The following is an 18,327-nucleotide window of genomic DNA, read 5'->3' on the forward strand; positions in this document are numbered from 1 at the left end:
CAGTAAAAATGGATATATTTGAGGGGAGGACTGGGCCAATGGTGTCATAAACTTTACATGTGTTCCCTACTGTATCCTTGATCTTTGAGCTTAGCTCAGCCCAGCCTAGCTCAGAACTTCAGAAGTGGAACCACTGTCCCCACCGCCCCAAACTGAGCCTGAGCGCTCTTATTGCTTTGCGTTATTTTCTCAAGAGCTGAAATGACCCTGTTTCTTTCTTTACTTGTCAGAGGCACTTGCCAAAATCAGGAGTCATTATTTCCTATGTTGCGCCTATCTTTTTTTGGGGGGGGGCTATTTTTAAAAAAATAGTAATTAAAATAAACAACGAGACATACATTTCCTGACACGAAGAGGCAAAGAAACAGAAGAGTTATTCTGCCGACATTTCCTCCCCTGCATCAACAAAATTGTACAATGTTTAGGTGTCACCATACTGGTTTCAGCCTCTGCTTGTTTTATTCACTTATTTTTCCAATAGCTGGTTTTGAACATGACTTGTCCTCCCTCACCACCACTTCCATTATTTGAGGGTGGCATTATGCCCACATTATCCATCTTTTTCAACATGGAAGGTGTTCTATATGGATCATAATTTGATTGCACCTGGTCCAAATATATAGTTGGCAGTGATGATATCCAATGCTAAGTCCTTGACCTCGTGTATGTCATATTTAATGTCAGGCCCTTCTTTTTCCTTAGTAGTAATATAGAAAACTTGGAAGATTTTTGCCTAAAAGGTCATGAGAATCTTGCAAACTGTATTTTTCCAAATGATGGTTGTTTTGTTTTATTAGTTGCAATAATGTATACTTTATCTTTCTGAAAAAGGCACCCATAATCTTGGTTGGACTTCTTTTGAGACAATATGTAACAGTTAAACTTGTTACATTTCTCTTTTTTTTTTGCAATAGAAAATTAAAAAAAATCATTTTCATGTTAAGGGGATTTGACCTAGGGTCTTCTAAACCAGTACTACTTAATTGGGGAAGGGAATATGATTTTGCCCCTCAGGGGACTTTTATCAATGTCTGTAGATATTTTTGATGTCACAACGAGGGGAAAAATTCTGCCAGAATCTAGTAGGCAGAGGCCAGACATGTTGCTAAATAAATATCCTACACAGCACAAGATGGCCCCACATAACAAAGAATTATCTGGCCTAGAATGTTAATAGTGCCACTGTTGAGAAATACTGCCTTAGACCAGTGTTTATCAAACTTTAATATGCATGTGAATCACCTGGGAATCTGACTAACATGAGGCCCTCAATGGATAGAGATGGACCTGGAACACTGTGGTTGTTTCATAAATATTAGTTGAAAGCATGGATCGATAGATGGAGAAATGAGGGAATGAATGGACAAGCAGGCAGCCGAGAGCACTAGTTATTATTTCCATACATATCTCTGAGCAACCTTAGAGGCACTCATTCCAAAGAAGAATGAATTTCTTTTCTACAAGGCCAGCAATTTGCCAAAAGCCTTTCCCAGGGCGCCACAGACTTCCTCAGATTAAAAACAGCTTCTTTTCTCTGATATTTCACACTGCCCCTTCTGGCACAGGGTAAAGGTTCAATCGTTAGTTATTTGGGGTGGTTCCTAAGGCTGGATGTGTACTGGATACAGTGGGAAAAAGCCAGAGGCCCAAGCCCTTGCCCTGCACCTGAACCTGCCCCAGGGGAAAAAGATCCAGATGGAATCATATTCATGTGTGTGTAGGCAGCAGGGAGAAAGGAAGAAATGAATAACCAGAATAAGTTTTTAGAGGAAAATCTGGTTAGAATGAATTTCATAGAATAGCCTGGTAGGAAAAGGACATCTACCAGTGGGCAACTTGTGGCAGAGACATGGAGAATGGCATGAGTGTGTACTGTGTAAGCCTGTGAACTCCAGGAACTCAGAGATCTGTTAACGCTAGTTGGCAAATCGTTTCCTTTTTACATATTCGTGGCTTTCTGTGCTCCTATTGATTACCTTCTGTCTGCCACTCCTCCACACACACAAATACAAACAAAGCCAAAATTTGGAATCTGATCCAGAAGTGCCTCTCCTTCCCAAGATGGTTTCCATGCTGTTGACGGCTATTTGCTTGGAATCCGGACACATCACTGCTGGCCTCCTGAAAATTGGTTGTGGTAGGCAGACGGGAGAAAAGAAAGGGAAGAGCAGGATGTAGGAAGGTGGGTAAAGAAGAGGTGAGGCAGCCAAAGCCATGAGAATGTGGCCACAGGGTGTTCTCTGCAGATAGGCCAAGGATTCATCCAGATGACCTTGTCAATAGAGCTCTTAACAATAGCAATTCTTCTGGTAGAAGGTTTGATGCAAAGGAACATGTCAACATTGTTGATTCAGGTGTGGTCATTGCAGTTTGGTTACATATGCTTAATAGTGAGTCTAAGCCACCAGGTGCCTGTGCCTCTGCTCTGAACCACAGTGACAGAGCTTTCTTTTGTGGGTAGGGAGTGGATAGCAGAATACTGGGGTTGGAAGTCATGTCTTTGTTGAAGTAGTTCATCAAGATGGATGCATGTTCGTCATCCTCCTTGGGATTCCAAGAGATTCAAGTTTGCTATGATGCAGGTTTAGTAGGGAGTACTATTTCTATTTCACCAGAAATGGTGGTGAAACTTTGAGTAGGATGATGAGTTTTGGTTTCTTGTATTTTGGGTTTTTTTGAGAGAGTGCGTGAGCAGGGGGTGGGGAGGGGCATAAAGAGAGGGAGAGAGAATACCAAGCAGGCTCTGCACTGTCAGCTCAAGGCCCAACACTGGCCTTGATCTCATAAACTGTGAGATCATGACCTGAGTCAAGATCAAAAGTTGGACACTTAACCAACTGAGCATGATGGGTTTTTATTTTTTATTTTATTTTATTTTTTTTAATTTTTTTTTTCAACGTTTTTATTTTTTATTTTTGGGACAGAGAGAGACAGAGCATGAACGGGGGAGGGGCAGAGAGAGAGGGAGACACAGAATCGGAAACAGGCTCCAGGCTCCGAGCCATCAGCCCAGAGCCTGACGCGGGGCTCGAACTCACGGACCGCGAGATCGTGACCTGGCTGAAGTCGGACGCTTAACCGACTGCGCCACCCAGGCGCCCCATGATGGGTTTTTAAATGCAACATCAAGTACACAATTTATGGAAGAAAATATGTATGTTAGATCACATGAAAATTAAAAATTCCGTTTCTGTGAAAGGCACTTTTAAGAAAAGGAAAAGACAAGTCATAGACTGAGAGAATATTTGCAAACCATACATCTGATGAAGAACTAATATATGAAATATACAAAGAACCCCTAAAGGTCAATAATGAGAAAACAATTAAAAAGTGAATGGAAGATCTGAACAGACACCTCAGAAAAGGAAATATCCAGATGGAAAATTATCATATGAAAAGCTCCTCAACATCATATATCATTAGGGAACTGCAAATTAAAACAACAATGAGATAGCACTACGTACCAATTAGAATGGCCAAAACCTAGAACACTGACAATAACAAATGCTAGAGACAATATGGAAAAATAAGAATTCTCTCGTTTGTTGCTTGTAGAAATACAAAATGGTGTAGCCACTTTAGAAGACAACTTGCCAGTTTCTTACAAAGCTAAAAATAGTCTTACCGTATGATCCAGGATTGTGCTCCCAGGTATTTACTCAAATGAGTTGTGGCTACTCAACTTTCATCAGTTATATTTATTACAAATATCTTCTATCTCTTTTATGTGTCTTTTAACTTTATTTATGGTACCATTGTGATAGAGGCATTATAGACCAGGGCTAAGTATCAATGCCAGCTCCATATGTATCCCTTCCATGACCTTGGACATTTTAGTTCATTTCTAACTTTGCCTCAATTTCTTCATCTGTAAAATTTAGGGGTGAATTTTGCTGCATGTAAGTTATACTTCAGTGAAACTAATTGAAAGGAGAAACAGAGACTCCTTCTGCCCTTTCTTCTCTCCTGCAGCCTAGAACATGATTGTGATGGCTGGAGCTTTGGTAACTATCTTAGATTATGAGGATAAGGCCCATATTGAAGAGAAGGAGTAGGGAAACTGAAAGAGACTTTTATACATGATAGGACTTCATTTCCATATCACATAAAACAGTTACGAAAATAGAGTATTCAGGGATGGGATGGTGGATCTACAAAGTTGCCAGCAAAAAATATTTAAATCTATTTTATGTAACAAAAAAAAAATCTTAAAACTTGTAGATGTCAAAATAATAGCTAACATTTATTGATTGCTTTCTGTTTACCAATTACCCTTCAAGTAAGTACTTTGCATTTTAACTTATTTAATCTCCACAAGAAACCTCTGAAATACTTTTATCACTTTGATTTTATAGATGGAGAAATTTATTCAGAGATGTATCAGTTTGTTTGTGCTTTCACTAGTTGGGCATTTAGGCTGTTTCTGGGTTTTGGTTATTATGAATAAAGCTACTGTGAGCATTCATGTACAAATCTTTGTGTGGACATAATTTTAATTTCTCTGGGATAAATACCTAGGAGTGGAATTGCTGGGTCAAATGATACGTGCACGTTTAACTTTATAAAAAGTGACAAACTGCTTTTGAATGAGGCTATACAATTTTGCGTTCCCACTGGCAGTGTATGAGAGATCCAGCTGGTCCACATCCTTCCTTGCCAGTGTCATTGTTATTGTCAGTCTTCTTAAATGTAGCCATTCTGGTGAATGAGGATTGGTATTTGTTATTTTAATTAGCATTTCCCAAATGATTAATGATGTTGGGCATCGTTTCCTGTGCTTCTTTGGCATTCATATATGTTTTTTGAAGAGGTCAAATGTATCAGCCCTCTCCTTCATTACTTTACTTTATGTATTTGGTTAAAAAAAAATCCTTTCTTATTCCAAGGCCATAAGGATATTTTCAAATGTTTTCTACCAAAAATTTTAACATTTTATTTTCACAATTAGGTTTTTAAACCACCTGGAATTTATTTTTGAATCTGGTGCAAGGTAGGGATCTAGTTTGATTTTTATTGATAACTAGAAGACTCAATTGTCAAAACACTATTAATTTGTTATTGTTGGTAATTTGTGTTGTCATTTTTGCCACTTACTAGCTTCCCATATGTGTAGGGGTTCCAGTTGTATGTTCTATTGTCTTCTACTCCCACGGTAAGAGTGACTTCACTATCCCCTGTAAGTTTCTGCCATTTCTTATGTCTAGAGTGCTCTTTCCTTTCAGCCCCACTTTCAAAATCCTACTCATTCTTCAAAGTTCAGCTCAAATGGTTCTTATAGTCTTACAGGATCTTGGCATAGGCCTGTCTCATTCCTGTAAATCAAATGAAAGGGCTCATCATACCCCTAGTGTTTTATTCCTTTACCCTAAATCTTGGCTCACCTCCTTGGTATCACAGTCATGTGTGTTTTTTCTTCTTTGTTCTGCCAAACTGTAAACACGTATATGTTGCTGATGTAGACAGAATAATGTCCCCACCACATTCTGATTCATGGAACATGTGAATATATTACATGGCAAAAAGGATTTTGCAGAGGGGATAAAGTTAGTGACCTAGAGATGAGGAGATTATTCTGGCAGGCCCAGTCTAATCACCTGGGTTTTTAAAATTGGAGAACATTTGCCAGCTGAGTTGTAGCAGCCATGAAAAATAGATATACTTGCTCACCATAGAGTCTCCTATAACCTGAAAAAGATTGTTAGATGTATGTGAAGTACTCAATCATTGTTCATTGACTTGAATTGTGAATAGAATGATTTCTTCAGGTTCTTACCACATCACTGATACTTATCTCTAGCATCTAGACCTTTGTCAGATGAAGGCATTGCAGACTACTCAGACCAGCTTTCCTTTTGGTTGGCATCCCTGTGCACTCTGACTCTGACTCCAATAGTGCTGAATGTTCAGGCTATGTGCAAAGTTTCACTTCCTTTACATGTGCTGACAACTCAATGGTAGAAAGTCCCAGAAGGAGAAGCCCTTTCCTTATGGTGTTTAACCTAGTCACAGGTACTCAATGAGTACTGATAGGGTCATTTTGAAATCATTTCTAGTCTTTGCCTTTATGTAGGGGAACAGTATGAGATTTGGAATGAGATATATAAGGACCTTGGAATCCTGGCTCTGGCCTTTACTCCTTTATGACTTATAGTAGGTCAGTAAATCTCTTGGAATCTCAGTTTTCTCACACCTATGGTGGAAATAATAATACTTTCTTGAGTTGTCTCAAGGATAGAATAAACAGATGTGTGAGAAGATATTAGCACATAGTGGATGTTCTATGAATGCTAGCTTCCTTCCCATCTCAGGTGCACCACTACTAACAAAAATAGTCCAAGCTTCTATTTACTTGGAAGAGTTCATTACAGGCAGGTAATGCAACATGACATTTGTTCTTACTTTCTGTTTGTTGGTTTTATTTTTTAATGCATATGTATTTGGATTAGCTCACTCTAGGTCATTTTTTAAAATGTAGAGTTCTGTTGGACATTCTGGATTTTTGGTTAAGAATAGCCCATTTGACATGGGTGGGTTTGATATTTCAAGATTGACAGGGGTATGGGTGTAAAAGGCTAGGGTATAAAAGAGATCAAAATAAAATAAAATATCTTAATAATATATGATGACATAAAACAAAATAGAATGACAGCACCCTAGAATGGTTATTGTCTTCTCCTGGAGCCAGATTATCATTCTGGCCTTGGGAGCAGCTGTTGAGCCACCCACCTCTGTTCAATATGAAGCCTGATGTGAGCAAACACATTAGGGCTTATGACACTGATGGGAAACAAATGGCCCCTGGGGTATGGTTATAGGGAAGTCACATTTAAAATTTTTTTAATATTTATTTTTGAGATAGAGAGAGAGAAAGACAGAGCATGAGTGAGGGAGGGGCAGAGAGAGAGGAGACAGAGAATCTGAAGCAGGCTCCAGGCTCTGAGCTGTTAGCACAGAGCCTGATGTGGGACTCAAACTCATGAACTGCGAGATCATGACCTGAGCTGAAGTCGGATGCTTAACCAACAGAGCCACCTAGGCACCCTTGGGAAGTCACATTTAAATAGTGTCTTGGTGTTATTCTGCTTGTCTTCATGTACTCTAAGCCTTTGGTTCTCAAAACTCAAGAATACAAAAAGTTAACTGATGAGTGCTTTGCTTATTAAAAATGGTCCACTCATGGTCCGCCCCCTGATGGTAGATTCAGTAAATCTGAAGTGGGTCCAAAGAATCTGCATTTAATTAACTACACTAGCTGTTTTTGATACTGGTTGCCACCCAGGTCAGTTTTTCAAGATGGTGGGGTTTCAAGCAGCAGCTCATCATTCATTGGCTATTTATTGAGTGCTAATTAGGTACAAAGCATTATAGAGGATATGGTCCTTGCTCACCATGGGTTTATCATTGAGAGAGTAAATAAGACTTGTATACAGGCAGGATAGCAGCTGCTGGCTCTTTAAAGTCAAACTGCTGCTTGCTTCTTCTTTGTTTCCATTTCACTTTATATAAGCCTCACATTGGCTTAGAATAATTTATACACTTGTCTCTCTACCAGTTTGTGTATTCCTTGAGGACAAGTGCACTGATGACCTATAGCAATTTTGTTCCATCATCTTTTCTTACTCTTTGATTATGACTCCAACCCTAGCTCATGTGACAATCTTTTGCTTGAGGCACTGCATGTTAAGAAATGGTTTGTCTTCATAGGACTTATTGGACATGCTCTGTTATATTACTGCTACCATACCATTCTCTTTGTCTTCTGTCCATCCCGATGACCTGGAAGAGATAGCAAAGATCACACATGCTCCATTGGCTTTGGTTCTCACAGCAGGGGACACACATCTGAGGCTAGTGGTCATGTGGGTGTGTGGCAAGGTGAGTCTTATTGGGAACTACTCTATGACACAATGTTTGGACAGGAAGTAGGATTTCAAAGGGGTGTGGCCCCAAGATTTACATTTATGAAGGCATTGTGACATATTTTGAAGGTTTATCTGCTGCCTTCATGCTGGAAAACATAAACACTTTGGTTTAATGTCTAAGAAGGAAGAGTAATTAGGTTTAGACCAGTCAGTATCTACTTTTCTTTCTTGAGGCTGGAACCACTATAAATTCTTGGGGGAAGAGAATTGAGCTGGACTTTACATTGAAGAAAGTGTAAAGGTAAGGATAATTTAACTAAGAAAACTCTTGTGAAATAGTTGAAATTTCATATGAAATGATAGAGAGTTTTAAAGCTACAAATGCTTGTATACACTTTGCTTTAAGTGTTAAAGCAAATGGTAAAGCAAAGTTAAGAAATAGTTTAAATTGGCTTAGTGTATTGGGATTTACAAATGTACCTTTAAATGAATCACTATTTAAGATTTAGGAATACTTTATTTTGCTGGTGGCTCAGGATGAAATTTTAGTTTTCCCCATGGTATTCATTTTATATTGAAGTTGGTATTTGGTTGAGATTCCTCTAAGAAAACTGTAGAATCTCATTCTGTGAGCTATTTTGAGTTCTGTGTGCAGGCTTGGTCTGTTTGGTTTATGGGGCTGTAACACAGGAATTAACATTGACAACAGAGTTAGATCTTGGGATTTGTCCAATATTATCTCTAAGTGCTAGAAATTAAAAATATTTCCCTTTAGGGTGGTAAGTGAGTGTGTAAGTTTGGGGCACAGTGAGAAAAAAAGAGGCCAAAAAGCATGTCAGGTGTCATTGCTTGTTATTGACCCAGAGAATGATGTTTGGTTGTCATTAGGGACAGAGGGTTGCTTTTTGTTCTTTGTTTTTTTTTTTTTTTTTTTGGATGGAGGAGAAGTATGGATTTTTAGGATGAATTGCAGCTGGGAACCAGTGATTGAATATTGCAGCCCACCATTTTAGGCCTGGGTGAACCACTTTCCCCATGGGATTATAAGTGGCAAGATCAGGCAGGGGGGATATTGAGGAAAGACCTTTTTGTTTCCTATTCTGGTGATTTCCCTGAGGTTTCTGCTGGTTGTCTGGTAAGTATGATTTGCTTTGCCAGTGAGAAAAGCCCTGTGTTTTCTTTTGAAGGGGGACGTGTCTGATCTTTGGATTTAAATTGAATCAAACTCTGGACTACTTGTCTTTCACAAGCAGTAAATTGCAACTTCAGGTAATAGTAGAGCAGGAAATAAAAGATAGATTTATGGATAATGGTGTTCTAGGAGATCACAGTGAAGTTATATTTGAGGATTTGAGCAGTTTTTTTTCTCTCCACAATGGAAGTGAAGTAAAATGAGTACCATTGTCATTGACAGGAGCAACTTGGTCTGTTGGGTCCCTTAGCCAGGCAAATATAGCAAGCCTACTTTGACTTCTTTTTGTTTGAGATTTTTTTTTTAATGTTTATTTATTTCGAGAGAAAGAGTGTGAGTGGGGGAGGGGGAGAGATAGAGAGAGAGAAAGAGAGAGAGGGGAAGGGAGAGAGAGAGAGAGAGAGAGAGAGAATCCTAAGCAGGCTCTGCATTGTCAGTGCAGATCGTGACATGGAGCTTGATGTGGGTCTTGATCTCATGAACTGTGAGATCATGACCTGAACCGAAATCTAGAATCAGACACTTAACTGAATGAGCTACCCAGGCACCCCTTGTTTGAATTTTTTTAAACAGAGAACCATTGAACCATCACATTGTTTCGAATTAAAAGGCTAAAGATACAGAAGTTCTATCACTGAGGAAGGAGCAATGCCTCATTTCTTTTCTAACCCTGACTACCTCATATCCCTCTTCAAAAACCTTCTACTCACCATTGCTGCCCTATCACATCCCAGTGACTGTGCTGAGTGAGATATATTGGTTTACTCAGCTTTGGGGGCAACAGGAACCTATTATAATGATGGTTATGAAGGTAAATCAGGAAGATTATTTGCCCAGAGCCACACATTGAAGAAGGTCCCCAAATTTAAAATTTCATGTGGCAATATATTTTGCATGTGTGTTGAAGATATTTATTAGGTAGCTGTAAACATTGAAAAGCAACCATGGTTTCTGTAACCCTGTTTTGGCATTTTCTTTCTTTCTTTCTTTCTTTCTTTCTTTCTTTCTTTCTTTAATTTTTTTTTCTTAGTGTTTATTTTCGAGACAGAGAGAGATAGAGCATGAGTGGCAGAGGGGCAGAGAGAAAGGGAGACACCGAATCCGAAGCAGGCTCCAGGCTGTGAGCTGTCAGCACAGAGCCTGACATGGGGCTTGAACTCACGAACTGTGAGATCATGACCTGAGCCGAAGATGGATGCTTAACCAACTGAGCCACCCAGGCGCCCCGTCATTTTCTTTCTTTTTAAATTTATCAGGTTCAGGCCATCAAAAAATGGAATGTAGCCCAAGCTCCTAACCTCTGAGAGGCCCCAGTTGCCTGCTAGACAGGCTCTCAATAGTGATGGACATAGAAGCTTATGCAGAGGACAGACTTTCCATAACTAATCACACAAAGAATTCATTTAAAATAAGAACTGGGTACCTTGAAAAGGTATAAGGGGACCCTCTCCTGTTTGGGCCATCAGGGGGTATTTCCCCAAGCAGATAAAATCGAAACAGCAAGAGGAGTCAGCCAAATTTGGGGCAGGGGTCAGTTGATGCAAGACAGTAGAAGCAATAGGCCTTAATAACCTATTAGTTTTCAGAGACATAGGTGGACTCTAGGATGGTTTTCATATTTTGAGTTTGGATAAGTGAGTGAATGGTGGTGGTATTAACAAAATAAGTGACTGAGGGAAAATTATTTTCTGGTAGTGGGTGGATATATAAGGTGATTCGTTCAATTCGTGGGTATGTTGAGTATGAGGGAACTTTGAGAAATCAGAGTAGAGATGTTTTATAAATATATGATCATATATTATAAAAAGGGCTTAGTTAGAACCTCATAGGGTATAAGATACTATCCAAATTTAGTGGGTGAGTAGAAAGAATATATTTTGGTACCTGCTTTCAGGAAGCTTATTCTTTAAATGCACTGAAGGAATTAAATAACCACAAAAGATTCCAGGAACCCTCTAAGACAGCAGCAGGAGAAATGTTATAAGCAGTACACAAATGATTTCCAAGAGAATTATATAGATGCTTTTTGCTTTGCAGCAGTTAGTTTCCAAGTAGAATTTCTCATTTGATTTTACTTTTGTTCTACTTTGGTAGTTTGAGCTAGGTTGAGGATTACATGATCTTGTTTAATACCACTGTGGATTATTTGTTTTGGAGTAACTCATTTTAATTTTAGGAGGTAGGTACTGTTATATTTGTCCCATTTTACAGAAGAGGAAACAGAGGTACTGAGAACTTAAATAACTTGCCCAAGTTACGTAGCTAGTAAACAGTAAAGTTGGGATTCAGATATAGTCAGTCTGAATCCAAAGCCCTTTCTCTAGTTTTAAAAATGCTGTTCTTTTCACTAAATATATCCCATATCACTTAAGTTATTTAAAAACTTTTAGTGGCTGCAAAAATTGTTTAATCATTCTCCTGATTTTAGACATATGTATGTTTTAAATGGTGCCTGTATCTTTAGGATAACTTCTTGAAATGGGTTTCCTGTACCAAGGAATATAAAACCTCTAAGGCGTCTTAAAACATAACAAATTCTTCTCCAGAGAAGTACAAGTAATTTACAGTCTGAATGTATTTTTCAAGCCCACATAAAAGTATTTTTTTCAACCCTACATGACTGTATAAGCCAAGACAAACAGGAGAATTCAGTAATGCTGCTAAAGATGGTGTTTAGGATAATGAATCACAGAATGTTCAAGCAGAAAAGGAACTCCAGGTGTCATCTAGGCCATCTCCTTCTTTTATTAAGAACCAAGGCTCAGAGAGGTTAAGAGACTCACCAAACCACACCACTAATTAGAGTCAGAGTTAGGACAAGAACGGGCCATTAGCACTATGTGATATACAGTTGACCTTGAACAATGTGGGGGTTTGGGGTGCCAACCCCCTATACGGTTGAAAATCCCTTGACTCCCCCAAAACTGAACTACTAATAGCCTACTCTTGACCAGAAGCCTTACTGATAACATAAACAGTCAACTAACATATATTTTATGCCATATGTATATATATATATATATATATATACACACACATATATATATACACATATATACACATATACGTATATATATATATACACATATATACACATATATATAGTATGTGTGTGTATATATATATACATACACATATACATATATGTGTATATATATATGCATATATATGTGTATATATATATATAAATACTATATATTATATTATTACAAAAGTCTAGAGGAAAGAAAGTGTTATTAGGAAAATCATGAGGGAGAGAAAATGCACTTAGAGTACTGTACTGTAAAAAATCTGCATACAAATGGACCCAAGCTGTTCAGCCCTGTGTGGTTCAAGAGTCAACTATGTTGACTTAGAGTCTCTTAGATGGTTTGGCTGATTCAGGGGTGTGCAAAGTACCCATCTGGGGTCTTGACTGGAAATTTAAGAGACTCTTATTGTTTGAGTCAACTTCACAATTCCCCCTTGAAACTTCACAGTTGTGTCAGAAGGATGTGGAAGTAACCCAAAGTGTCTTCCCTGAACTGAGATGCCCAGTACCCACCCAAGGAGATAAAGCACTCTGTTGGGCCAAGGGAAACCTGAAATCTCCTTTTTTCAGTTCTCCTGCATCTGGCCTGCTGTCAGATTCATAAAGATGATTCTGAATTCTCTCTCTGTTATTCTGTTGTTGGTACAGTGCGTTTGAAAAAAGGGCTACTTACATAATTCAAGACTGATTTTCTGTAGCATTGACCAAAAACAGAGGATATTTCTTTTTATTATTTGCTGCATTATGTAACAATCATATAAAAAGAATTTACAATTAGATTTGGTTTAATATCCGTCTGGATAGGCTGGGTTAAGCTATTAAATCTCAAAAGTTCAATAACTTAGCACAATTGGGGGTTGTATCCGGCAAAATCCGAAGCAGGCTTGTTGGCCATCCACTATGTTGCAGATAGGCCATACCAGGGTTGCCAAGGCAGGGGAAAGGAGACTTAAAGGCTCTTAACTCACTCAACCTGGAAATGACAAATGCCATAGTCCATTGACCAGAACTATAAGCATGGTTCTTTTTGTTTTTAATTAATTAATTTTATTTTTTGGGGCAGATGCTGATTTTTATTTATTTTTTAAATTTTTATTTATTTATTTTTTGAATATAATTTATTGTCAGATCGGCTTACATACATCACCCAGTGTTCATCCCAACAAGTGCCCTCCTCAATGCCCATCCCAAGGGATAGAAGCATGGTTTTGATTCAACTGGAGGAGAGGCTGGGAAAAGTATGTGGAGGAGCACATGGATATTTGATGAGCACTAATGGTCTCTTTCAAATACTTGGTGCTTGGTACTTTGAAATTATACACTTAAAAAAAATTATAGGCAATTTTATAAAATTTGAAGTTTTAAACATATAGGTAAAACATTCATATTACTTTCCTCTAAATATGCTTAAAGTGTAACTCTGTAGTGTAGCACATGTTTGTTTGTTTGTTTTAAGTTTATTTATTTATTTTGTGGGGAGGGAGAGAAAGAGTCCCAAGCAGGCTCCGTGCTGTAAGCACAGAGCCCAATGTGGGGCTCAAACTCAGGGACTGTGATATCATGACCCGAGCCGAAATCAAGAGTTGAATGCTTTAACTGACTGAGCCGCCCGGGCGCCCCACATGCTATCATTTTAAGAAATCCTTTTGAGTTTCCTATTAAAAACAGCAAAGCCCTTCCTTAATAGTTGTGGGATTTGGGCAAGTCACTTAACTCTGTAAATCTGTATCCCAGTTGAAAATGGGATAATAATCATCATTCGTGGTATGTTGTAAAAATTAGGGTAGAGATTGCATGCTAAACACTTGACACAGTGCCTAGCACAAAAGGTAAGTGCTCAGGGAGTATGAATTTTTCTTTTTACTCACATTGTTGATATTGCAGTGAACCTACTACTGTTGACAGTAATGTTGAATTCTCTGACTCAGTGGTATATCTATAATAATCTGAAAATCATGTATTTTATGAGAACAAGTGATGTTTTAGTCAAATTTTGGAAACAAAATGTCTTCATCTTCTATATGTTCTCATCTTGGTAGACATGGGGAGTTTCAGAGGTCATGCCCTCCCTGGAACCTTCTTCATTACCATGGGTATTTGGTGGACCATAAAGTGCACTCTGAAGTATGCCTGCAAAAAGCACAAACGGACTTCCTACCTTGGTTCCAAAGCATTATTCCATCGAATGGATATTGTGGAGGGAATTACAATAATTTGCATGGCTTTAACTGGTGAGTGGACCATTTCTGTGTTCTGTTTTTTTCCTTTTGGGTATTTCTACACACAAAGAGATAATTATCAAATCAAGAAATTGCTAAAATGAATTTTTTATTCAAAAATATCTCTGAATGCATATTCTGATTATAATTTGTATCTGATAAAATTTGTTAGAAGGGGACACTTCATGTTTATACAAAGGCCTATTCCTTAATGAGTTGGTCATAGTAATTAACTTGCCTGCCCACTCAAAGTGAGTTTCCCTTATAGAATTAGTTGGAACCTCTGAAATGATTTTATTTTATTTTATTTTATTTTATTTTATTTTATTTTATTTTATTTTATGAGAGAGAAAGAGAGAACAAGCAGGGGAAAGGGGCAGAGGGGGAGAGAGAGAGAGAGAGAGAGAGAGAGAGAGAGAGAGAGAGGGAGGGAGAGAATCTTAAGCAGGCTCCACACTCAGCACAGAGCCTGATACAGGGCTTGATCCCACAGCTCTGGGGTCATGACCTGAGCTGGAATCAAACCAGGTGCCCATGAAATGATTTTATATAATTTATTCTGATGCCTTAAAGAGTAAAATTTATCAGAAAATCAGAAACCATTTTTCAAAATGGCACCAAAATAATCAAGTGACTATGGGAAAGCTTCAATCATAAGTTGTTGCTGTTGGACTGTACAGAGATCAGGCTGAAGAAAACCTTGCTTCATGCACTTTCATCCTTTTTTGTGTGGTTTCTAAATTGAAAAAAGAAGTTAGGCCAGATAAATTCTAAAGCCTTTCCGTTGACTATAAGATTTTGTGAAAATTTTCTGTGTTTTTAGAATTCCACTGCAGCTGCTCCTTTGTGAAAGGCATAATGTTCTCATTTTCCTTTGTATTTCTTCATGCTTTATTCATGGCACTAGGTCTTTGCTATGGCCATCAAATTATAGAGCAACCATTTCTAATGGGAAGAATTGCCATGCCAAATTCCATAGGTTAATACACAACATAACATCTTTAAGAAAGTTTAACTATTTGTGTTACAGACTAGACCATGTGCTATACTCTGTCTGTGTTTTCTCAGTTATCCTTAATTGGGGAAAAGCTGAACTCTAGCATTTTTGTTCTGAATCAAGCACAACTCCCCCCTTCATGGCAAGTCCCCAAGATGTAAGATGTATCAGAAGGAAGTAATAGGCCTTTGTAGGACTGAGCTCACAAATCCAAACCCCACATCGTTCAGGATTTATCTAGTCATTAGGTGACAATAGGAACTAAGACCATCAGTGGAACTGATCACAGAACTAAGTGGGAACTGAAATGATAGGCTTGAAGATGTGAAATAAACAGCCATTTGTCTAAATTGGTTATCTTTGACTACAAATTGATCATCCAAACCAGTATTTGAACCTCTAAAACCAACCGTAGGCACCAGTGCTTAGCTGTTGGGAAAAAGCCAAGAAAGAAGAATCAGCATCATAAAAGAACACTCAACTAAGCTATGGGCTTAACCTCTCCTATCTTCCTGCTTTCTCTGTGAAGTTATGGAGAAGGTTGCTAAAACTGTGATATGTTCCTTTGCAGGCATGCTTGGAGAGCAGTTTGTTACTGAAGGGCCCCACTTGGCTTTATATAACTATAAAGAGGGCCAGTGGGTCCAACTCCTGAGCTGGCATCATTCCACCATGTATTTCTTCTTCGGGCTGGTGGGCGTGGCAAACATCTTAAGGTTTATCATCAATTCGTTTCCCATTTCCTTAATCAAATTGCTGTTGTCGAATGCCTTATTTGTTGAGGGTAAGTATACGTGAGTACTTGCCTGTACCTTTCATTATCATTGGACACTTGTATAGCCCTGTACAATAATATTCCTTTAGTGTCCTGGTGCCAGCTTGATCAACCAGGCCATCTGGGCCATGGTGAAATAGTCAGATGTCCTATGCAGGATGCCAAGGATTTTTCCTTCCTTACTGACCCATGTAGCACAATAGGACAAGCATGACCATTCAGTGTACTTTATTCACATTTTACATCATTTTTTTTTTTAATTTTTTTTTTCAACGTTTATTTATTTTTGCGACAGAGAGAGACAGAGCATGAACGGGGGAGGGGCAGAGAGAGAAGGAGACACAGAATCGGAAACAGGCTCCAGGCTCTGAGCCATCAGCCCAGAGCCTGATGCGGGGCTCGAACTCCCGGACCGCGAGATCGTGACCTGGCTGAAGTCGGACGCTCAACCGACTGCGCCACCCAGGCGCCCCGAACATCATTCTTAAAGAACACCTACCATGGTTATTTATCTCTAGATTATCCTGGAGACTATCATTATTTCCATTTTTAACAAATGAAACTGAACTTAAGTAAAGCATGAATATCCTGAAGTGAGGGGACCACTCACATCAACTTGCTAACCTACTAATTAGTGTTTTTCATATTGATATAGTAAAACTCCACCATTACATAATAAGTAGGGTCAAAAAATCAGTCACATGAAAATAAGGGGTCCTATTTTTGAGAAGTTAATGAAAAACATTTTTTGTTCAGTTGATGTCCCTGTTACTGTGTAGGGCAACAGCGAAAACAAGTGTTCAGTGATTTGTTTTCATTTGTTATATTTATAAGAAATAGATTGATTATAGGACTAAAAAAAATCCCCACATTATCGGGAGGCAATCATTTCCTAACTGTCCACCTTCCTTCCCACATCTGAAGATGAGGACTTTTACTAACTCCTCTTTGAGAACAAAGGCTAATTAAAAGATGGGCATCAACAACCAACAGCATGATTCTCATTATCTCAGGGTGTTACCATATTTTGAGTGAACATCTCTTCCTCCTCATGAAGATAAAGCTGAAATCTGTTCATGGGATTAAAACATATAGGTAGTTACTGCTTCTTGGGAGTTTCCAGAGCATCTTGTCATACCCATCAAAATCCAGTGTTATGATTTGTGTATTTATTTGTTTACTCCAATGGACTGAATTCCTTAAGGCAAGGATTTGTCTCATTCATCTGTGAATTCACCCTGACTCTTGCTCCCCTGCCCCCATCACACTTATTTTTCATCCTCCTGCATAGAAGATGCTTTGAAATATAGTTAGTTGAAAATGTCATGATATATTAGGCGAGGAAATAAAGGTTAGTAAAGGGAAAAGGAGTGTTAGATTTCCATTCTGAAGAGTTAATTATGACTCCAAAAATGCTAGAAGGTTCCATTATTGTGGGAAATGGAGAGCACTTGTTATTTTGGACAGATTTGTGTGTGTGTGTGTGTGTACGCACGTACATGTGAGTGTGTAAAATTCTGTGTGTGGGGTCACTGAGAGAGAGAGAGACAGAGAGAGAGAGAGAAAGAGAAATGGTGGTGTCCCTTGGTTTCATTGAAAAAGGCAAACTGTTTTTTCCCTCTCTATCAGCTTTTATCTTGTACAACCACACTCATGGCCGGGAAATGCTGGACATCTTTGTGCACCAGCTGCTGGTCTTGGCTGTCTTTGTGGCAGCCCTGATAGGCTTCTTGGAGTTCTTTGTAAGGAACAATGTCATTGTGGAGCTTCTTCAGATGACCTTTATCCTGCTTCAGGGAAGCTGGTTCTGGCAGGTGAGTTGGGGCCTCCGGTTAATGTGCCTGGCGTTTCCATCTGTAATCTTTTGGTGGGATATTTTGCTCTATAACCTAGAGACTTCCTTCTGATGTGCTGACTGTAGAGAGAATGTGAGTCTTTGAGAGGTGATATTTCTTTGAGTAGCCCAGCGTTCTGGTGGGAGTGCTGATGGAGCAGAGGGGAAGGAAGTAGGATGTGTTCATCTTCATCACATACCTGAATATCTCTAAGGTAGGAATTCTGAGCCATTGCTTTTTGTTGGCAGCAGTTTCTAATCCTGAAGCTGCTTACAGTGTAATGGGTCATAAGCTTGAGAAACATATGAAAGGCAGGAAAGAGAGGAAACTATTACTTACTGAGAAACAACCATGAACCAGCCACTCTAGAGGACTTTTTACATACGTATTATTTCATTTTGTCCTCCAAATGACCT

The 18,327-nt window shown here is 38.7% G+C and overlaps 1 protein-coding gene across 3 annotated transcripts in view; it reads left to right on the forward strand.

Moving 5' to 3' along the window:
- TMEM45A (transmembrane protein 45A) overlaps positions 1 to 18,327 on the forward strand; it is a 75,230-nt gene that overhangs the window by 43,373 nt on the left and 13,530 nt on the right. For 2 of the 3 annotated variants that reach the window (XM_040484320.1, XM_040484318.1), the window contains exons 2-4: positions 14,125 to 14,316; positions 15,873 to 16,085; positions 17,706 to 17,890. In XM_040484320.1, coding sequence (XP_040340254.1) covers positions 14,127 to 14,316; positions 15,873 to 16,085; positions 17,706 to 17,890 — 588 coding nt within the window. In that variant the 5' untranslated portion in view covers positions 14,125 to 14,126. Of the gene's footprint in view, positions 1 to 7,980; positions 8,164 to 14,124; positions 14,317 to 15,872; positions 16,086 to 17,705; positions 17,891 to 18,327 lie in introns of those variants that run through there. The other variant, XM_040484317.1, reaches the window with a different exon arrangement.

Source organism: Herpailurus yagouaroundi, unplaced genomic scaffold, assembly GCF_014898765.1.
Source record: "Herpailurus yagouaroundi ecotype Mexico unplaced genomic scaffold, PumYag 162, whole genome shotgun sequence".
Classification (NCBI taxonomy): domain Eukaryota; kingdom Metazoa; phylum Chordata; class Mammalia; order Carnivora; family Felidae; genus Herpailurus; species Herpailurus yagouaroundi.